Raw genomic sequence first — 24,085 nt, 5'->3', positions numbered from 1 at the left:
ATGGCGTGCGGGCATGCGGCCAGCGTCGGATTTAACCACGCATTTTCGAACAATATTATTATGCCTCGTATTGGGAGCGTGTAATATGGGGCCGGAAGGCTGGCGGGTTACAGCCCAGCTGAAGGTACACATACCTCTGAAATATCGATAAAATTTTCCCGCCCACCTCATATTTACAGTCTCACTCACACTCTGTCGTCTCGGATGGAAATGATTTGGAATGCGAGCCTTGCGAGAGATGGCGGGGAAAGTCGAATATTAACTAAAGGAGGAAAAAAAAGAAGGGATAAAAATGGGAAAATGATAAATGGAAAATTGAAAACGTTGAAAAATCTGATAAAATCAAAAGAAATCTACAATTTAGAAGCCGTCTCAATTTGGAATAATGATAAATAAAAAAATATTAGTCGGTTATCAAAAGAAATTGTGAAAAGTCGAAATCATTGTTTGTTCAGCATTTTTGTCACATGGGGGGAAAGGTCACCCATGAAATAATAAATATTTCGCATTATTTCGTCCATAACCAATGAAGCGACTTTCTTTAAAAGTGGCGTCACTTTTCAGTCGATGAATAAAGCATTCAAATTGTCCTGTCTTTCCAATAAAAATATGTTTATTTAAGTTTGATGCTTTGTATTTGCAATGTGTCAAAGAAAAGGAGACAAAAGTGTACAAATGTATTAATCAAGTTCGCTATAGATTGTGTTAAGTCCATGTCATCTCCTGATCAGGAATCGCAAACCTTCTCAATATCGTTATTTGAGCGTCAAATCGTAATGTTTCTTCCAGGTCTGTAAATACCGTTTCATTCACATAATTATACTGAATATTTGTTTACGTATTTATTTCCACTTTGCAGGAGCCGGATAACACAAAGACTAACAATGGCATTCATTACCGTATACAACTCTTATATCACAATGGTAAGTCACTTCTCAATTTGAATGAATGTATTTCATTTTATTCCATTTTTATTCCCTACATTACTGGACACCTTTTAAAGTATGAGTCTTCCATTATTATGTATTGTCAGTATGCCATTGAAAAGATGTCTGACAAGTAAGATATATGTAAAACCACAAAGCTAAGGAAATGAAAACAGTGGTCCAGCAGTTTGTGTCTTGGTCCTCGTTTTGGTAGGGCAACAAAAAATATCTTTAAAAAACCCAAAACAATACACCCTTTAAAATCATCTGTCAATGTTATGGGTCTAGACATAGTTGACATAGTTGAGGGGGGGGGGGGGTGTTGTTGTTATTCCATTGGTTTTAGCCCGGTGAGAATATTGTCGCTGCTGAATAGGCTTCATGCATGCAGTGCACGTAATGTTAAATTATGATTCAGTGGTTATTATCTTTTTCCATATTTCTATTTATACTGTGGTTTACATTGTAAATTTTGTCTAATTGCATTGAAAAGGAAAATCAGTTCATCAAATCAAATTAAATCAAATCAAAATAATCGGTCAATCAATCAATCAATCACCCATTCATGTAATGTGGCCTATTAAAGAGTGAAAGCGTTGCAAAAAAATACACTGACCTATCAATATCATGCTGGCATGTTTTTTTTTCTTCTAAAAATTTGAATTGCTCATCTAAAATTTTGCACCAAAACCCAACAAAACAAACCAGAAGAAATAAACAGATATGAATGAATAACACTGCTAGAAAATTATAGTTCCTGAGAGTACAGGCCTACCCCTCACAATCTATATAGGCCCTATTCAATATTTTTTATCCATGTGTATTTATATGAGTTAGACATAAACAAAAGTCGAGTGAGGTAATCAAAATGGCAATCAATGAATTGGGAATATGATGCATTTGCGCTTGTTCACTTCAAAGCACTGTGAACCTATTACCCTTCGTTGTTTGAACTTGAAAGTGCGCCCTGTCACTTATTATATACGATTATAACAACGCTGATTTCTGAACGCTACACCAAACACATCTCTCTCTCTTCCTCTCCCTCCCTATCTCTCTTCCCCACAATCCCTTCGTTTTGAATATATTCGCTCACCTTTTATGCCCCGATTAAGGTTTAAATCTCGCGATTAAATCCATCGTTTCACGCGCTCAAGAGCAAAATGCGCGCGAGGAAGAAAACAGATCGAACAGCATCTCGGAAATAAAGACTTCGCTCGGGAAAAAGAAGATGGGGAAAGAGGATGATGGTGAAAAAAAGGGCAGAAAAGGAGAGGTTGGTTAGGACAATTTTAAGGTCGTTCTGACAATCCAATAAACCCCGGGCAGCTTGCAACGGCTTATGATTCAATTTGGTAGAGAAAGGGTCGAGAAAAAGCGAGCTTCAAAATGAGATTAGAATACAGCTATATACGCCGTGGAAGGGTATTCAATACGTGTTGAAGTGCGCACATTGCCGCTCTCCGGCTACACATCGAAGAATTGGAGAAAACCAATTCCACTGCTTTTTTAAGGCCACCGTAAATTTTCTCACCATGCTGCACTCTCATTTTATTATTTTTCTCATTTTCAAGACTTATAGAAAAGAATTGATCATCCTGATAGTCGACATCAAAGTTTAAAGTCATTCTATTTACTCTCTAAAACAATATTGGGCAAAAGTGCTCCATGAGGGTAATTATGTGTCCAACCAACACTGGGTATTTTGAGGGGGCATTTATATTTATCCAAAGTGATGAAAATTTTGCCCATTCGAAAGTAATTGCTGCTTACCTTTTTAATCTTTCTAGACAATATGCTTCCCGCATTGTGTAAAATACTGCCCAAAATTGGTTGGACACATAATTACCCTCATTTATCCACAAATACAATTTTGTGTACATTTTATGTTGTAAGTAAAGCTTTCCAGTTTCCAGATGATGATGAAGAGAACAATTCTGTTTATTGTTCCATTTTCCAGACAGTAATCAGTAATTTATGTTTAAAATGAGCTGGTAAAGTAAATAAGTACAGTTAGATATAGATATTTACGCTATGATTTGCTATTTTCAATTTTAGACCTGAGTTTAAATTAAACCCGATTTCAGAATATTACGGGCCAATATGGGATCCCTTACACTTCACGACTTTAACATACTCTTCCGCCTGGGCCCCATACCACAACCGTTAATTCATGAGATTAGTAGATGTCCAGACATTGTAGGAGCTACTTCATTAGAGGGGAAAGATAGAACGATAATCAATAGTTAATGAAATGAGGACCTTGCTGAGGCTCAACGTCGAACGCTTTAAGTGTTGGTATAACATAAGCACTAACTTTCAGTGCGCATAGTGCGTACCGATTTGGTGTGTGTGTGTGGCGCCGCGTTGGACTATCTCATACTGCCTTGCTTTTACGTGTTCTTGGTTCAAAATCTTCTCGAGACGACAGCTTATGATGGTTGAAGTTGTTGGTAGAAAATTTCGTAGTACTTCATAATAGAACCGGCTTTGCTATACCTTTTCGTAAACCACAATGTATAGATGCATGTGCGACATTTTTGTACAATATTTATGTGGCGCCATTTAGAATGGTGCAGTTGTATGTTACATGTTGGTTTGCTGTCTGTCCAGATATGTTATATTATTTCATTCAATTATTTTAACGTAGAATTGTTTAATCGACAGTAAATTAATATAGACCATTTTACTTTCATGAACTTGACATAAAGGCGCTAAGCACCAATCAGATCAATCAACAGATGGCAAACTTTTTCTCATGTTCACATACTAAATAATTGTACCATATTGGCGTCATTTTTAAATGAACAAAACATTTATCCCCCATAAATTTGTCTATAAAGTTTTTTTTTCTGGAAGTGGCGTTAAAGGTTAAATTGGCAATAAGTTAAGATGAAATCTAGTGCATGCCCTTTCGCAGGTATGCACCGAGCCTGCTTTTCATGAACTTGACGAACCAAATTTCTTTGTATACATGCTGACAACACAGGTGTCATCGGAATAAAGAATTGTATGAGTTTGGATATTCCTGCTTTCTTTATCATAGATTACACATAGGAAAAAGTTTATTATTCTTTATGTTGCCCACGACAAACAAATCAGGCAATCTAATATGTTTACCGTTGCAGACGCAAGTATTACATTCATCCGGTGTAGATCGAAACATATTTTTTTATCATATAAAAATTGTTTGACGTGATAATAGTAAAGGAAGACAAACTTTCTGATTACTTAAAATGTTAAGGGGTTGAATTTGGGTATATCATCTGGCATTTATACATATTAAAAGAAAGATTCGTAAGGCCTTTGTGCATACCGCTCTTTGAAGGGGCCCGCTAGTTGCCGACCATTGAATACACGAATCTTAACACGCTCTGGCGTAGTTCAAACGCCTTTCTCAGTTGACATAACCGCTCGCAGTGCAAAGCACTCAGAGTACTCAATACGACAGAAAGTAAACGAGTTATTCATAATTTTGCTCTCTTTCCCCAGCTACTATTGGTTTAGCCGAGAAAACTCCGAGACATTGTTGATTGTTGAAGACCTATACTCATGAGCAAGAAAAGGGAGGGGGAGAATTGAGAAATCAGTTTTTGATAATTGTAAAGAAATCGGAGTACAGACGAATATACTCATTTGTAAAGCTGCCTAGTCCCGTTCATATGATTTCGAGTTGTTCAAGCTTACACATGCCCCAATTTCAACACAGATGCCTGAATGAGCGCATGAAATAGTGTTTTCTGATGTATAATGACATAGCGGTGTATGTGATTGGTCGGTGTAGGTGTATGATAGGACAAGCTTTCCGTCAATTTCAAGTGCAAACTTTCGCAGCTCCGCAGCAAAAAGATATTTGACACCAACTAGATTGCATATCAGCATGGTAAAGTCTGAATTAAGCCCGAGCTGATGATGAACTTTCTTAATCGGGTTCACGTCTGAAAATTTCATTTACTTCTTTACTCCCACCTCGTTCACAATTATTGAGAGAGGAATGATAAAAAGCAACTCTAAAGCAATCATATCTTTTATCTTACCCATTACAATGGGATTAAGTTGATTAGCTCCCTTCTTTTCCACTTGTGCCCGTAGTTACAGATTGATTAATGTCAGCAAATATTGAAAAAAAGGAACGAGGTTTAATGAAAAATATAAGAATTTAATAGAAACCTTCCAAAAGTATTTTAGTGGTATTATTATCATTATTATTATTACTATTATTTTTATTAGCACCATCAATATTATTATTTTCGTGGTTATTTATTTATTCGTATTTATAACGAATAGCTTTATAAAGATTATTGAAAAAGAGAAAATTAGCCCTATAGAAAATAAAACACCTTTGCACTATTAGAACGTCCAAAAAGGTTTTTTGGCGAGAGGTATTCGCACGGAAGAATTGAGATTTCGATAATCGCCACCTAAACTTGACAAGCGAGACGGTTTTGTGACGACCTAATAAGATTATTATCAATCGCTTTGTCAAATCAATAGAACAAACAATAGTAGGAACAAGAGACTTGGTACAGGCAATCTACTACCTTAAACAGGATTAGAAGGTGAGGAGATAGAGGAAGAAGAAAAAATCGAAGACTTGGGGCTTCTTCGGGTCACGCGTCAACTCCCCTGCATGGCGAACTTCCTACATACGAGCACGCATGCACGGTGGTTTGACCGTTGTGAAACACACAAAAAAAAATAAATGAATGATCATCGCCCGATAGCTGTCTGCAGGCGACGAAATGGAGAATGATCGTGATCTCTAAATTTACTTCTAATAATATTCCCATTTCCTTTTTTTTAAGGAAGTAGCCAGAACCATTATGTAACATTGTAGAAATGTATTTGAATTTAAATGAAAACTGAGGAAAGTTAAAAGAAAGGAATGCGATGAGAAAGAGACCCTCACTAAAACAGTATTTGATAATAAAGTTCTTAAGTCGTTTTATAATTGTACACAAGTTTAATTCGAGTATGTGCGTACGAATATACCATTTGCATGATTTTGCTAACTTTATGTACGTATAATCATTCGTGTGTTGAAACAGCAATGGATCAAAATATTATTTAATCTTTAGCCCTCTATATATTATCAATACATCTTTGCATTGAATGAAGTGATATTAACGTTGAATATGATAATTTATAAACACGGGTTTCTGTTAAAATCATCGCGCATAACCAGAGGTTAAACAAATCAAGGAAATATTGTGTTTTAAATAGAAAAAAACCTCATGTACATCGCTTGATGTGTTAACTTATTTTCTGTCGATGTTCAATAGCACGAGCGCGCACAACCCCTTTGCGGAACTCTATTACATGGTCCCTGAGGTAAGGTTACAAATAATTCAACTCACCGCGCTCGGGCTAACTTCAATAGGATGGCTTCTGTTGGATTTATACACGCTTCATATCCTCTTCTTAAAAAAAATAAAATAAAAAGAGAATGAAAAAGTAAACGAAATTTCGGAATGAAGACACGTACGTAGACTCTCCACTCTCCCACCCACACTCGTCCTTTTCTACGATGTCAACATACACTACTACTGTTCTTGTGATGGAAATGTTTAGACATTGAAATGGCAAGGGGGGGGGGGTGGGCATCCGTGAACCCAACTGAGGAAGAAGAACGTACACACATCAAAAGTGAAAACGGGAAATAACTGAAATCTGCAGGTGGTTATAAAGTTCACTTTTTATATTTTGTTGTAAATTCGTGAAATGCATTGTCAAGATTGTTATAAAGTATTCCATACTCCTGTGCTTTAGAAATAAAATGAATTCAGATTGTTTGAAGAGAAAGGCCGCGGCAATTAGCAATTTGGAGTTTTTCAGTCATCAACCTTTATTATTAATTTCAGTTCAGAGATACCGTGCAAAATACTCATGTGTATATTATTGATTTGGGTGCACTACGTCAGTGCCCCGGGCCGGGAAGGGGGGGGGGGGTTTAAGGCACTTCACCCCACCCCCCAAAAATCCAATGCCAAGAACAGGAATTAAAAGGAATAAGTAAAGAATGATAATGATAAGAAAACAGGGCGAATTATGATATTTTTCAGAATATCATGTCCTATCAGGAATTTAGCTTTTCATTTTTAAAAAGATTCATTTTTTCTCATTACAACAACTTTGACATTATATAATTTCCTATTTTTATCATTGAATCTAACCCATTTCTGACTTTATTGATAATTAACTTCTAACTGAATCCTTACAACATGACACCATTTTATCAATGAAGCTGTGTTCCTAATTTTGATTCATATTTTTGTTATTTTCTTTAATCTCCAGGAGTACGAACTGAGCAGGATCTATATGTGCGACTTATCGACTCCATGACTAAACAGGTATGATATCAATGAAACCATCAAATCTCAATCGCTGGTTGTATAGATTTATATTAAATCACTCCAATATGCAGATTTTTGCCTATGGGACGTCGCAATGAACATACGTTTACCTTTCATTGCAAATGAAAGTCTATGGTGAGGGGTTATTGCAAAAAAGAGAAGACTTGCAAACGATCGCATATCAAAGTATAATTTGCCAGTGACCAAAATAATTATGTTTGATCTAATATGCTTGATTAGGAATGGAACATAAGCTTCTTGCAACGCCTCGTTACGTAGTCTCATGTGTATTCGACGGATATTGAACGTTGCTGATGAATTAAAAATCATATATTTATGTATATTGAGATATGAAAGCATAATATGTTAAAGACATTTCTAGAAAGATGAAACCGCATCGAAAGCGATGTGAGCCTATACACAACTCCTTCTTTTCTATATCCTGGGTATATAATATCTCGTGTTGCTGGTCTTGCAGTTAAAAAAAAAGTAGGGTGTATTTACACGTCTCATCCCATTGTTAGCTTCTTCGCATCGATTAGATGACACAAAGAGGGGGAAATTGGATTGAAGTCACTTAAAATGCCAATGAAAGTGATCCCCCTCGCCACCTGTTTCATATTCCAAATTTAATACCAGCATCTTGGTGGAGTCGGTGGCAGTTATTGGACAGGGGAGTCTTTCACGAAGGATCTTGTCAGTGAATTTTTCACTGGCCAACTCGCCCTGGACCAATCAGATACAAGGATTTCAGGAGTTTATAACAAATAGTTACGGTGAAGCTGGTTCAACTTTTGTCCGAGCAAACTATAGTCTCTTCCATCATGGATCTGGTCCATAATAGTGGACCTGCTAGATGAGATGATGAAAGACCTCCATGTTGTCTTTTCTTTGTCTCAAAAAACCAGATTTTTTTGTCTCATATGAGGTTATCTAGAGAACAAGTGCCTTGCCTATATTAAAAAAAATGATCATATTCCTTTAAACAAACTGGTATTGTTCATAGTCCTCGAATTTAAAAGGTTGGCAACAAGTTCGAAATCAGAACAAACAATGGTACATGTCACCAGAAAATCCATGTAGCACAAGTGCTAGTCCAACTTGGCCCACTTGATTAAAAATGTAAATTATAAAAACGATCAAAAACAAAACAAAAATCAAATCAATTGTTTAGCTTGTAAAGGATTATCACAAAGTATTTCAAAATTAACTCAATTACAATCATTTATATAGGATAGATTAAGTCATTATAGTAGCAAGTAACCTTTTTAAATAATTCCTAAATATGTTTCTGGATTTCTAAAATTAAACAATTAGATATCACTGTTATTATCTCATGTAGAGGATGGAGCTATATATAGAGTAAGCTGCACATCGAAGTAATATTCCATCACATGTCAAAAGGAAGAGTTATCTTTTGTATGTGAAAGGGTTAATTGATTAACGGAATCACCTTATATGGGGGTTCAACGGCTCTTTTGCCAAATTCACCGACTTGATTAGAAATGTAGCCGCTGTGGATTCATTTATGCCGCGTGTTTATGGTGCTGGTATGCGTGTGTAAACGGCAACATTTTTATTTCGTTAGATTATGTTTTTTTTCGTATTTTTCCCCACAAGTCGGTTGTGAAAATGACTTTGTCACTGTGATCTTGTTAAGACTTGGAGGTAAGCCTCCATGGTGAGCATAGTGAATAAATTATGAAGTGCAAATACCTTTATTTATTCATTTATTTTATTTATTTATTATCTATTCAGTTATTTATTAGTTTATTTATTTACTTATTTAGTTGTTTATTCATTCATTCTATTAATTTATCCACACATTTATCATTATTTGGGGATATTTTTGTCCATAAATGACTTTTTTCACAAATCGGTTTTGGTCTCGGCTAACTTTTCTGTTATCATGGTTATAGGCTGATAATGACATGCCCCCTTGGACATGTTGGAATGGTTATACCGTTAAACTTGTTCATTAGACCCCAAAAGTTTTTGTCAAACGTTCTTGAAAACTTAGTTCATCACCTGATTATGGCGACTGGCGAAAGCTTTGAATACAGTGTTCATATCAGACACATTTTATAACAAAGAAACAAAAGAATAATTACACAAAGCATTCAATTATAATCTATATTATTTGCAAAAGGGGAAAACGATCTATAACTCTTTAACAAGTATTGGCTATAACATATGACATGCTATCATATGCGTATCATATTATGCAGCCTGCTGCTGACCGGCGTCGCGGCGCACACGACAAAAACCGCTGCTTGTCTTGTGTGTCATGCACTCGATAGAATTATAGACAGATAAACAGCGAAGGCAAACTGGCGAGAATTAAATATGAATAAATGAATATGGCACCCACACCATTTCCCATCAGCTTCCGTATATCTGTTTGTCAGCCAACTTGATATTCTATAAATTTCAAATTAATATGAAGCATTGTTTTAGCCGTCACACGCACTGAGCACGGTTTATGTCTGTTAGATTGAGACAGTCACTACGTTTGCTGGATGTCATGTTGAGTAATATTACAATAATGCTCTACCGATAGAGTCGAATTTCCAGGATTTGCAAACCATGGTTTTGAATTCGTTATTTCCAGACTCCCCCGAAGGAGGGATGAATGCTAACAATGTTTCCCATGCATTTAAATGTTGTTCCTCAGTCGGTAATTGGATTTTGAGGCATTCGGTGTACTTGTATGTAAAGCGAAAACGCCATAATTACCAAGAAATTAAGATCTTTATTGATTTCGTGGTGATAGAAAAGATTTGACGGATTGATTGTCTTTTTAAACATGAAATATCAAGTTCAAAATGATGGGAGGATAAGTTATTGGAGTTATTGCAAAACCCTTCTTGATTGCGTATTGTTCTTGGGCGACGTCTTTGGAAAATGTTTGAAAAAATCAACGGGAGAAAAAACATGTTCAAGGAAGGGTAAAGGGAACAGAAAGATATATTTCATATGAACTAAAACCGGAAGAATAGGCAACAGTCTCTTTTGTGTCTTGGTGTCTGGAGGTGAGATGAAAAAAAAGAACCCGAGAATGGATTTTTTTTTTATCTCAGTGATGGACAACAGTAGAAACTGAGCCGTCCTTTCGCCGAGAAATCTTATCTGGGAAGAATTGGCGCGAAGAGCATCCGTGAGAGGCGCAGATCTGATAACACCCTCATTGAACCAATTGGAGGTGTTAAAATCGGCGATTATCGCCAGCTAGAACGTCATCGAAACCGGTTTGGATTCAAAAGAGACGGATATCGATGACGGGTAACGTGACCCCATGCGTGAATATTCATGACATCGTCGATCCGACGTGTATTGGGGGACGGGGAGAATGCAAATGACGATGATGACGAGGAGGATGATGGGGGTGATGAAGAGGGGTAAGGTGGTGGCTGATGGTGATGACGAGGCGGAGGGGATAAGAACACCGGGCCATTATGAAGCCGCAATGAATGGCAGCTGAATATCAAAAGATGGTGGTTGTGGTCGTGGGGGCGATTGTCGGTGGGGGCACTGAGAAAGGTGTGTGTGTGTGTGTGTTTTTTGGGGGGGATGATTAAAACCATAACCCATTCATCGTCGCTGTGGTAGAAGTGACGGTGATTGGTGAAAGTGGTGGTGAACAGAAATATAATGTTTTGTGCACGAAACTTAGATGACGTAAGCGACGGATAAGATACAGTTTGCCATACCTCTTGCTGTCAGACTCAATCTTTTTGATGTATACTGTATCTAATATGACGTATGAATCATCAAATTCATGATTCAGGTCAAGACTATCCGCAGCATCTCGCGACGTCCAACAATCCTTGCAACTGTTACCCTCCTCTCACTTAGAAGGTGCTCACCTATTCCTACCAACTTCCTTGCAGCACCCCCAGACCCCATGTAACTCCAGGTCAAGCCTGACGCCAAGACATTATAGGGTTAACTCCAACTTTATAAAATCAAAACTGAATCAGAAATACGCCTTTTCTGATTGGTTGAAAACAAATTTGCGATTGATTTTAGTCAGTTGCGTTTGATTCCAACTCTCTTTACAACGGATCCCTGCGGATGGCATCTTTGTATGTGTTAGAAGCTCCTTGGTAATATTGTGAGGATGCGGTGTAACCTCTGGTAACCAAATCGTCCTCGCAGGATCAACCTGTTTGGAGGCGGAGGGATGACCGTATCACCGGCAGCTTTACTTAGTCTGGATCTCAGACACGACTGTTTATCTTTCTGCATACGCAATTTAGCTATAGCTTTAATATTATCAAAGTCAGTGGAAAAAATGCCCCGTGCTGGCATAACAAACATGTGCCTATATGATAATTGCTAAAGAAATTGTGTTGAATAGTATTATATGATAGAGTGAACAAATATCGTACAACCGCCCAGAGAACGCCACAGAAAGAATATAATGATTATCAATAACATTAATAACACGGGAGTCTAAACACAGGCCATTATTTTGCGACATTCCACCAGTCGAATTCATGTTTTTTCTTGGCCAGTGATTGTTTTATTAAACGTGAGCGATAGCCAGCTCAAAGGTCTGGAAATGTAATCATTTAATATCGAAATGTGATTGATATACAATCAGGAAAAATCCCGTTCAGATCGAATACGCCCCCATGGGTGTTTGAAGAAATCATAGTGTGTCGAGCTATCATTTTTCCTAATTACGAGAGTGAATAGTAACAACCATAACCACAACATCAAATTCTTCTCCGATTTGCTCAATTATTCCGTTTATATTAGTCGCTTTACGCGGGGGTCATGTACAACTTCTTTTTTATTATGTGATAACTTCATTCACAATGTCCCATTAAGCTCCTTCCAGGGGACAGTTCCTCGGATCTGCTGCACCATATCCAGCTTGTTATCATTATGGAGATAGAGCAGGCCCTTGAGGAACTCACCTTTAAAGGTAATACCATGCCTCTGAGATATTCATTGCCATCGATTCAAGGCTTGAATATCACACAAACGATGCACTTCAATTTGCGCAGAGCCTCCTTCTGATGACTGTCCGTCATTTTGAAAATCTTCATTCCCATCAAAATCATATCGATCCAGACAATTATATGGAATAAATTTTATAGCCGAGGTTTGGTTTACAGGGTAGTAGAGGTGCAATGAAGAATCTCATCTATTCCATTTTCTCTGTTATATCGTAAAGAGGCAAGGTTTTGAGGGGGCTTAGTTTTGGGTACGGAGCACCCCCCCAAAAAAAAAAAATACTGGCGAGCAGAATCGATTGTCATTTTTGTATATATACTTAAAAATGGATATTGATGGAAGGATTAATGGATATTATGACAACTGCAATATTTTTGCTTCAATAAATGGCTTTAAAAGGTAATATTTTTGCGGATGTTTTAGGGGAAGGGCGTTGGTGCTCCAGCCCCCGATACGCCAGTGAGCTTTTTATATAACAAAATAACAAAGCGTAATACATGGACATGCATCCTTCTTATTGTAATAAGAGTCTCTTTTATTAATAAAAGAAATAATTCAAGTAATTTATGTTTTAAAAAAACTGATTATTGAAATCCTATACTGGTACAATGAAAATACAATGAAAAACTGGTACTATGTGGAAATAAAATAAATCAAAATCAAATCAAAATCAAAATAGAGGAGAGTGGTATCAGACGTTGATTTTCCCACATGGTTGTTGACCATAATTTCGATATTATGTCTAAATATGACTGGGAAATGATGACATAGAATGAATGGAATGATAATATGCCAATGCATGGAGGCCTAGGCTATACAAACACAATAAATAAAATTTTGTTAATATAGCACGAAGCAAACAGAAAACCAGACGAATCCCTTTATACACTATAATTACATACATCACCCTTTAAGGATTGATTATCAAAAATAAAAATGAAAATGGGAGAAAGAAAATAAAGTAAACTACGTATTCTGGTTGTGCATACATATTTCAAAACAATCTCTTAAATATAATGGCTCTCAATTGAACTATGTCATAATGAAAATAATTAACCAAACATTTAGTGTTGATAACTAAAATTTTATGCGTCCTTCGCTGTCGTCTTCGCCTAAATCATAATAAATTATCAGCTTCTTAAATCCCAACGGTGAATGGAAGGGGGTTAAGTTGTCTGGTGAAGGGCATGAGTGGGATGCCTCTCATTTCATGAGTTGGATACTTTCATTTTCACGAGCGTTCTTTCATCGGCAGCAGTAGCATCAACGGAGGAGAGAGGGGGAGAGCGGGGGAGCGCATCGGCATGGTTAACGAGTGATGAATGGCTCGGCGGTGACGGGGAAATGCATGCACTGGCGCGCACGGCTCACACCTGTTTGCGACTCCCATCATTTTTTGGCGCCATTATTTCAAGAAGCAGACGATTCTGTTTTATTACCTCGCCGCTGACAGCGGAATAAACCACCGGGTTAATTGATTTCATAGATACATATTTCATCTGTTTCGAGATATGGTAATCTCCCTTTTCAACTGACTGATAAAACATTTAAAATTCGATGAAGCCAAAACGCACACGGGACTATTCCTAATGTGGAAATACACCAAGTATTGATTAGAGAGAAATAAGAAAATAATGATACATCAGTTCAGGCGTTTGACGTATGGGGATATTTAAACTATGTAGGCGTGATAATATAGATAATCAAAAGTAGATGTATATCCAAAAATATATAATACTGGTTTATAATGTATTCAGTGCTTTTTTTTGTACTGTTACTCTTCTTCAAAAGCTTCCTGGAATAGCTTAGAATATTATTATATTGGAGAGTATGTATCCATGCTTTTATTCTGAAAAATAGGTGTAAATTCTTATGCTCTCTGTGTTATGTATAAATCTCTTAAGGTTGTACTTTCTATCTTTTTGCTCATAGTCACTGCGAAATTTATCCTCAAATCTCTTCCTCGTTCGGAGATAATAATGGATGAAAACCAAACCTCAGCATTGGATACGTGTCATTATCATCATTCTCTCCTTTTCTACCTTTCTCTTTTCTTCAACCCTCCATCCTCCCTGGCTATATAAGTACGGGATTCATTAGGGACCGCTCGTTCATGGTGTATGTATTCTTCGAGAGATAGCAGGAGCCAGGTCCACTGGGCCCAATTGTGAGCGCGATATTTAGGCGCGAAAATGAGGTTTCCCGCCATCTTTAACAAGTCCGTCGAGAGTTTAAACCTTTATCCGGTGATGTGAGCGCGCGCGGACGCGAGGAGTATCTCGATCAAGCCCCGTACATATATGTACACACAATATACTCACGTAGAAATATATTTATATGTATATAATCATTCTGGTGTTTGATACCTTGCTTTGGGTTGCGTCATGGCGAGATGGTTACCAATTAGGCTTACATCCGAGTACTCCATTCAAGGCCCTATGCCTGATACAAGATCATTAGGTATACTCAGAGGACTAGTTCTTCAACGTCTCGCGGGGTTATGTTAACGCGCACGTGAAAATATAATTGTACCTGTTAGTAGGCAATGATGCTGTTTTAAATGGGATGCTTTTGTTAACCTCGGCTACAAATTGTGTTTTTCTCGCATCTTCAGCCCAATCCTAATTATGATATTATACACAGGTGATGATGGTTACGATAGCAGATACTGTTACGAAATTATAGCTGATAAGTAGTTTGAATGGTTTTTATGAGATCAATAATTTGGGGGAATAGTATTTAGGAAATTGATGGAATGTGTTTTGTTGTTTGAATGTACGTGAATGTATTCTTGTAAAAAGTTTTAGACTTTAATATTTACTACTTTTACTTGTGTTTCTGTATCTTTCAACGAAATGTTGATCACATGTAAGGTAAATGAAAATAATACTCGACAAGAACTATGCCGTATTTAGAGGGGAATGCCAGTAGAAGGGCATTTGTTAACTACATATAAACATTTATTTTTTCTCATCCAAAACTAGATTTTCTTCCATTTCACAAATTTAGTCATTAAATATTTCATAATACATTTATACAAATATAATAGATTTCATGACATCCATAACGTACTCTATTAAGGCAATGCTATTTTATGGACATTATTATTAACTTTTCAATGATGATTATGATGATCAACGTAATAATCATAGTAGAAGTAATAGTACAAGTGGTAATAGTAGTAGTAGCAGCAGCAGCAGTAGTAGTAATAATAAAATGATAATAATGATTATGCTGATAATGATGACAATAATGATAATTATGATAATAATGATAATAATAATAATAATAATAGTAATAATGATAATAATGAAAATGGTAAAAATAAAATTGATGATGCAGAAGATGATAATGATTGTGATTAATAGGCCTAATAGTGTTATTGAAAATGACGATAATTGGAGAGGGAATTGAATAATGTAATAGAGAATGATTATTTTATGGAGATAATTTAAATAAAGGGGTAACATGTTTGAGTTTACAAATGATGTTTATACTCATATTTTTGGTTGTATTTGAACTTTTATTCGCATTGATAGCTATTTTCCCCAGCAATAAACTAATGTTCCTATAAACTCACTCCAAGACATCAGACTTTGCGCAAGTCTTTCAGTAATGCCCCCAAGCTCCACGAGGGATGAACGTAAACATCGTCCCGGTTTATTCAAGCTCTCGAGGCATCACACTAGAAACCCAGTCGATGTCGTACTCTTATTTCGGTTAGGAAGTCGTGTACACACTCGACGACCAGCCTTCCTGGTGATTATTGATGTATCGCGGTTAGAACTGTTTTAACTGAACTGATTATTACCGACTATAGACGGGGTATGTCGACAACGAGCCTGCTTCCCCAACAGTAACCTTTACCTCGTTTTTATTATTTTTTGGTGAAAATGTCAACGGGCATCGCTTCGAATTCGAGCAGAATTTCCGATGCGGGGGGGGGGGGGGGTCATGATGATGATGAAGAAGAAGAAGAATACAACAACATCACGACATTGCTGTGGTTGTGAATCCTTGATAAATCTTTCGAGATGTTGCAAATGTTAAAGCTAGGCCCTAATTGGCAATGAACTTAAAGAGCTGAGCTGGTGCAGAGTGAAGGTAGTTTAAGGGAGGTGTGTGGAGGATAAGAGTGCAACACAAGGAGCTTTTGCTTTCATGAACTTGGAAAAAAAAATCATGTACGCAATAACGAGTTTTAAGTACACCTATACTCATTGGATCGGAACTCTTTCAAAATTGTATCATCTTGCATTATTATTAAAAAAAGGAAAAAAATTCCAGGCTACTTATAAATATAAGAATGTAGCAATAACTAATTAAGTAGGCAACGTAAATATTTAACTTTTATGAACAGAAGAGATTATTTGAGATTACATCATATTGTTTAAATATGTACATTTTATGTTCGGATTGTTCTTTTGCTCCCCAAAAGATCAATTATTAGACTGCTATTCATGCTTTTGGATCTATTGAAATGTCTATATATTTTAAAGCAAAAATAATTTCAAACTGAATATTGCCAAAAGTTTGAGTGGTGAAAAAAGGATAACTAGATTACACACGCATACACACACATTGCATTATTTCATTCGAGAAAAGGAATGCAACACCTAAAAAAAATATTTAATGCTGTGAATATCATACATTTATTAATTGTGGCATATAGTGAAAGTCGATAGTTAAATCTATTTTCAATATTATGTCGTCTTTGCTTGTGAGGTCGTTACACTGAAGAATCTGAGCATATACACACACGTTTAAAACAAATACTTAAATTGGCGCCTTCACCGAGGCGCCACTTTTCACAGTGCGGGTTTGCTCCTACACAAGATCGCAACAAGCAAGAAAACAAGCAAGCATCCCACGTCTTGTATATAGCCCCGGGTCTGATGACTCGGCTAATTAGATTGCATCGTTATCACTGAGTTGATAATTAGATTCATCGGAGATGGGGGGTTATCCTCTCCCCTTTATATCCAACACCAAGGAGAAGGCACCCATCGAAGCCTGGCTGGTCAGACTCGCCAGCTCTCCCGCTCGTTCTAGCGACAGACAAGGCGTGAATTGCGCTAATTGTGACAGTACAAGCTCGTAGTAATACCACAAAGGGTATCCGCTTGCATTCCATTTTAGGAGCGGAGGTGGGCATTCCGGTTTGAAGGGTAAAGGGAGGAGTGAGAGGGGGGGGGGGGGGGCTAATTGAGTTCTGATTTATAGACACATTGTACGATGGCAATTAATGTGCTCGTCTAGCTCGATGAACTTACTTGAGCAACGCAAAGATGGTGCTAAATAAAATATCTAAATTATTCAAATAACATTTTGAAATACTGGGTTATAGGGCGGGGCGGGGGTTACCTGGACTCCCTTGCTCACTGTCTCGGATGGGCTTAATAATTGTCAATCCACAAAGACGATCTCGGACACGCTAGTTCAGGTTACAAATTATAACCCGGCTGTCTCTTCCGTCATATTCAGTTTTTTTTCTCACGCAAACTTCCACATCACACAACATGCTGTACTGGAGAGGGATTATCTTTATAATGTTATGTGGATATTTAGGGCTACCTTCTCTCCACCTTTCTGTATGACAGTTTATATATTATTCTTATCGCAAATGAAATAAAATAAAAGTATCTCGAAATTATATGATGAAGTCAGAGTAACTAAACTGATTTATACAGTCCTATCTTATACATAGAGCTGTGTAATATATTTGAAACAACAATCGAAGCGAAACACCAGTTGCATTTTTGTTTTACATGTATAAGTACGTTTGCTTTTGGATTCGCGTGAGCATAAATTATAGTAAGATCTTGATTTTAAAAAAGTCATCGAGATTAAGAAAAAGAATGTGGTCCAAACATATAATAAAAGTTAAATCTATAATTAATAGATAGTAGAGGAATAAATGGAAGGAAATGAAATAGATGAATAGGTAAATACATGGATGAAATATATTAATCAATAAAGAAATGAAAATGTACGTAGGTGCATACATTAATAAAGTGTAATTGAATAAAGGATCGGGCCCGCAAGAGTATATATTCATGTTGTGGACAGAGGAGACCATTGATAAAAGATAAAATGCTAATTAAATAAAACACACTTGCATGAAACGAAATGACTTTAAAGTTGAATATGCTTACTGCCTATAATATTTTTAGACCAAGAAACGGGTTGTCATTTATTTTAGGGCAAATGGTTGAGACCTAACAAATGTTTCTATAAAATTTATACTGTATATTAAAATTATACCTTTGTTTTAATGATTTATTCACATTATTACACATTTTTGTAAAGCCTTTGTATTCTACAGGTGTAACGGTGATTATGATTGGATGAAAGTTTAATTGGATTGCGCATGCGCATTGAGGTCTGTGGTTTACGAAGACGAAGTCCCTCGGCGTATTAACGTATTAAACATGTACAGATCTACGTACTTAAACTTAAGGAATTTTGATGCAATATTGGTACCATAAAGCCGTTAGCATTGATTTTCTGTCCTCGTTTTGGGACATTTCTTTTTCTGGGTCGACATGATTATTAATTTGGAAGATACGAGGGAAGGGAAGGGGGGGGGGGGGGGTTCACGTGAGGTCATGAAAAATATGTCAGCTGATAGAGTGTCAAAGTTCAACGTGCGAGAACCGTGCTCGCGAAGGTTTTTTCTCTGAAGAAAAAGGCAAAGTTAGATCTGAAATGGTGAGAAATTTGCAAGGAAGATAGGGGTGTATCGTGGTCGATGACTTCATGATGACTCGGAGCAAAAGTAGTAGTAAGTTAGATATTCAAATTTGGGGTACGGTAGTTTGCTCCCTTCTTATTGTGTGCCAGATGAAAGTTGTGTGTGGTTTCCGTATCGAACACTGGTCGGAATTTGACGGGGGCGTGGTGGGTGGAAGAACAGGACCATCTCGTATTGGCCTTAAATTGTAATTGGGTGGGGGTGCTTGCAAGTTGCATGCGAGACTATGGACACGCATTCGCTGGGAAATTGAAGTAAATTCCTTCTAAGGATAATCGGAATTTCAAAGAGCATTTATAAAATGATTTTAATGACAAACCCCTGTTTTTGTGAGATAGCAAGAAAAATCAATGAATGACATAAGGCTTCCTCAGAATAGTTGGTAATAGTAAAATAAATTTTAGACAACAGTTTGCATCTTTCTAAAAATAATCCATGACTTTTCAAAAAAAAATCTTGCTTGGATTCTTCCTCCCAGTTCCTTCAGTCTTCAGATGTCAATTGTTCCAAGACCCCTGAGAGGTTAAAGAATATACTCTGGGGTAGAAGAAGGAATGGACCTACATCATGTATAGTCCTACACAAGCAAACTGCAAAGTGGCGGGACTTGAGTAAAAGATTTACAAAAAAATAATGTGCTCTCTCTACTATTAATATTCTTATTGGTCACCAATATCCACTTAATGATTAGGACCAGGAACTCAACAGATTCAGTTTGAAAGCTGAAGGAACAGACCTTCATTGAATTGTGGATCTATTTTGAATTCAGACTGCCTCATAGTACTATTATTTGACTTATCGGTACGGTACCGTTACATAGCCCAGTCTAGGCCTATATACATACACAGATGTAGGCCTTGTGTGAAGTGTTATTCGTAAGCCCTTTTCCTGTGATGTATGGCCATCATTATGTCTCATCTGTATGGATAAACCTAGTGGTATATTTGCATTACAATTATTGTCAAGGGAGTTCTTTCCTTCACAGGGCCCAAGTGGAGTGTCTTCAAAAATTTACAGGCAATTATATCACTTGCTTCTGGGGAGATGGGATGCGTGGCTCTTCTCTTGTGGCAGGCATGTCGGTCGAGAGTCGGTGGTATTGTAATGGAGAGGGGGGCATGGATGGAAAGAAGATGGTATTGATGGAGAAGGATCGAATAATGGAAGGAAGAAAGAAAACATTATTAAGATAAATAGAGGTTGGACTGTGAGTGTTGATGTCTTTAGGATGTAAGGGAAAACCTATTAAGAATTTTCAAAAATGCAATAAAATTAAACTTTTTTTTATCTAAGGCTTAACAATCTAGTGGAATTAAAAAGTGTTAGAAATATGAATAAAACTGAATATTGTAATGAACTTTGATTCTTTGATATATTGCCTCAAAATGTTATGAAGCTGAGTGTGTATTTGCCTGTTATTACTCTACAATTCAGTTGTTTGAAATTGAAAAATGGAAAGTAATTTTGTTTTTGAAAAATTAGTTTTAATGGTAATATATTTTCCCCTTTTTTCACTTCAAAATTATGAAATGAATGCTTGCATGCTCTTTACAATAAAGGCATATTCCTATGGAGCAGCAGCTTCCATGTGCAATTTCCATGCAAGTGCAGTAATTAGCATAATTTTTAAAGCCTTTTGTGTGGAGAGTGTGTCATGTTTGATCAAGATTTCATTTTTTCTTCTGAATTCTGTCAGGCAGTACTTGATACAAGCACCCATTGGTAGTCTCTGTATCCTGGCTCAAATTATTATTTAGTTCCAGAATATCTTGGTGAATGTGTAAATTATATTGTGCATTACTCCATTTACATGTACGAAATGGAAGGTTTTCTTTTTATACTCTCTACTCCCTCCATATTTTATTTTTATTAATTGAATTATTTAAGGATTTTTTTAATTCCTACTTTTCTGTGGATTTATGTTGCAATATTTCTTTGTGTAAAGTAAATAGATAAAAGGTAATTGAAATTAATTGACTGGTGTTATATTTCAGGTGTTAAATCTTGGTTTTTAATTGTAAGCTACATAATATTTGCCCATTTCCTTGCATTTATATATCAAACTTCTTCTAGATTGGTGAATAATTAGGTTTTTGTCATTTACAAAATGATGATAAATGATAGATAGATTGTGAATCCTCGGGACTGTATTTACATTACTTATAGTTGGCCAAATTTGAGGTAAAGGCAAATTTCAAAGGTGTCCTACATACATCCATCTTTGGTTGTACTGTCATGACTGTGCTTAACAAATAATTTGAGGATGATTGCTATCTGTGTCTAACACAACAGAAGCATTCAATGTCTTCATGATTTGACACCATGGAAAGAGGTAAAACCAACAAGCCTTGCAGCAAGCCTACCATTTCTGAGTCACAGAGATGGAGAGAACCATGGAATGGCAATTTTATGCAGAGTTTTGTGTGTTCATTGGGCCATGCAAGTCAATGTCCCAAGCCTTTCATGCTCATAATTTATTTTTTCTTCTGTCATTTCCTCATCTTAGAGATATCAGGGAATGGAAACAAAATATGGGAAGGGTTTCACAAAGAGTTCTTGTCAGGGATTTTAATTGAGTAATTAGCTCTCAGCCAATTGGGTGCAAGGATTTCAGTAGCTTATAACAGCTTTGGTGAAAAGGACTATTTGTCTCCTGAAATGCAAAGAAGACAGAAGTAACACTAAAGGAAATATTCTTATGAAAAGAATAGAAAATACTAGATGGCACATTGAATTAAAAAATATTGCTTGATTTTGAATTCATGACTTAACAATTTTAGAGATGTCTTATTTGGTCTATAAATGGCATATATTGGATTTTCAATTAAGCCTGAGTCATATCGATTATTTTGAAAACCGGTGTTCGACAGCTCTTATTCGATCGAACATCGATGCATCGAATATTGAAGGCGGGGAAATTTAGTCTTTTGTTTTTGCGTCGATGCGATGCGCTTTGCATATGCACTACGCACTGACGGTATGCGCTGGCGCGTTGGCCGGGTGAGCGTTGCACAAGCAGATGACAGAGCAAAGTTCGTTTGTATTTTCCATGATCACAAAACACACAAAAAAGGCCGGGGACCAAAGCAGAATTCTTCCCAAAATATCTTCAACAATGATATTTGCAGATGACAACATATAAGTTTAAAATGAAACAATAATAAAGACATGAATCACGCAGAGTCGATCCGAATGATTTTCGGTCGACTAGCATTCGCAGTCCATTCACCAGCCCCGTCCGCAGCTCCGTACACTCACTCTCCTCCCGAAACGACAGGCGTGCTTGACGTCAGCACCAGCAAACAAGTGCAATCAACGGAGAGTGCTGTAACTTGCCTGAGATTGTGTAGTTGGATCCAAAATGAGCTCCAAATAAATTTATGGGAATAGATACGTAATTTTCTCTGGATGGTCATTTGAATTGCTATTCAATGCTGATATAATGATTGTGAGAAAAGATTGGGGAATATGAGTTATGACGATGTTCGAGAATTAATCCTGATAATGACAATCCAGTTTTTTAGACGCAATTGAGCATGCGATCAAAATAAATACGAATGTTTCGAATCGAGCCCTAAATTCATCTAAATTATTACGATTTAACAAGATTTTATGGTATACTAAGAATATTGATGATGTCAGCAAAGTATGTTATGTTCATATGGAAGAAATAATACTGGGATTATTTCTATTGTTATTCCATCTGTGGACGTCTCCTCCAAGCTCCGAGAAAATAAGCACAATGCGCATGCGTGTTTGATGTCGTATGACATATTTTCCCATTCATGAAATCAGAGCCCAAAGTTGGGCACAAACTAGCTTCAAATTGATGGGAAAAAATATCAAACACAATTTTCTGTTTTGTCATGTAAAATGTTATTATATGGTGATATTACGAACTTGAACAGAGTTTTTGCATGTAGACAATGTTCATGAATCAATCCTGACGTGATGATTATTTTTTTTAGACAAGTGCACTAGCTCGACTCAAGAAGTCAAGTCGATCGTCATGAGATGTCCGCCATTGAAAATTGAAACGAAATACAAACGTTTCACATCAAGCTCTAAATTCATATTAATGATTATCATGTGCAAATTATTGTTAAATATTACGATTAAATAATATTCTATGGTCATGATTTTAATATTGTTCATGAAAGCAAGATTTATTTTACGTTGATCGCGTCAATTTCCGGCCATTTTCTGGTTTGATTAAAGAACAGTACTGCGCATGCACGATCGATGGCCATAACTTCCATTCATGAATTCATCGTGCATAAAATATCTCGGCACGAGCAGACGAGTAAGACTCGAACTATGATCGAAATAAACTTCAAATTAATGGTGAATAGCATCATAATTACTCATTCAGTTTCATTTTGGGGGCAATAGAAATCAAGTAAGTAGTAGTAAAGTTGGACATTACTGATATTTTGATGATTGATTGTGTAAACCAAACGAATCGGCCGGCCGACGTTTTTTTTTTTTTTTTTCGATGCAACGATTTTGCAAAATCTGCACCGGTGTTCGATGACATCGATCGAACACCGATTTTAAAATTGATTCGACTCAGGCTTATTTTCAATAGCTAGAAAAAGAAGAACCACATTGAAAATCATTCTAAGTAATAGAAATATAACTAAGAGTGCAAACTATTCTCAGTTCATCTCACATTACCAGATAGGAAGAGTAAGTTTTATATCATCCCCTTATCACTTTCATGCAAATTTTTGTTTTATCAAATAATCACGACTTATTTATTTGCATTTTAATGAATCATTAACATGCAATGGTCATGATCACCAAAGTATTTTTCAAAATTCACATCAAATAGTACCATTGAATAAGATGCAACACCATCCCTATTCAAAGAGTTACAATGAGAAATGATGACTGGTAATAATCTCCAGTCTTGATTTGAGCAAATAAATTAGGCTTATGAAATATAGATGATGTCAAAAACGTCCACGCTTGGTAAACTAACCTTGACTAGAGATAGTTCTGTCTGCTGAAGCGAGCGTTGCAGAAAGAAGGAGAAAGAAATCTTGAATAGCCTGACTATCCTGGCATTGCTAATTATCCTACAG

The 24,085-nt window shown here is 36.5% G+C and overlaps 1 protein-coding gene across 1 annotated transcript in view; it reads left to right on the top strand.

Moving 5' to 3' along the window:
• LOC121425026 (transcription factor COE3-like) overlaps positions 1-24,085 on the top strand; it is a 49,370-nt gene that overhangs the window by 14,151 nt on the left and 11,134 nt on the right. Inside the window, exons 3-4 of the mRNA XM_041620960.1 lie at positions 860-923; positions 7,221-7,276. Of these exons, the coding sequence (XP_041476894.1) occupies positions 860-923; positions 7,221-7,276 (120 nt within the window). The remainder of the gene's footprint in view (positions 1-859; positions 924-7,220; positions 7,277-24,085) is intronic.

The sequence above is a fragment of the Lytechinus variegatus genome, chromosome 12 (assembly GCF_018143015.1).
Source record: "Lytechinus variegatus isolate NC3 chromosome 12, Lvar_3.0, whole genome shotgun sequence".
NCBI classification, from domain to species: Eukaryota; Metazoa; Echinodermata; class Echinoidea; order Temnopleuroida; family Toxopneustidae; genus Lytechinus; species Lytechinus variegatus.
The sequence above is the reverse complement of the archived record's forward strand: the minus strand, read 5'-3'. Positions and strand labels throughout refer to the sequence as shown.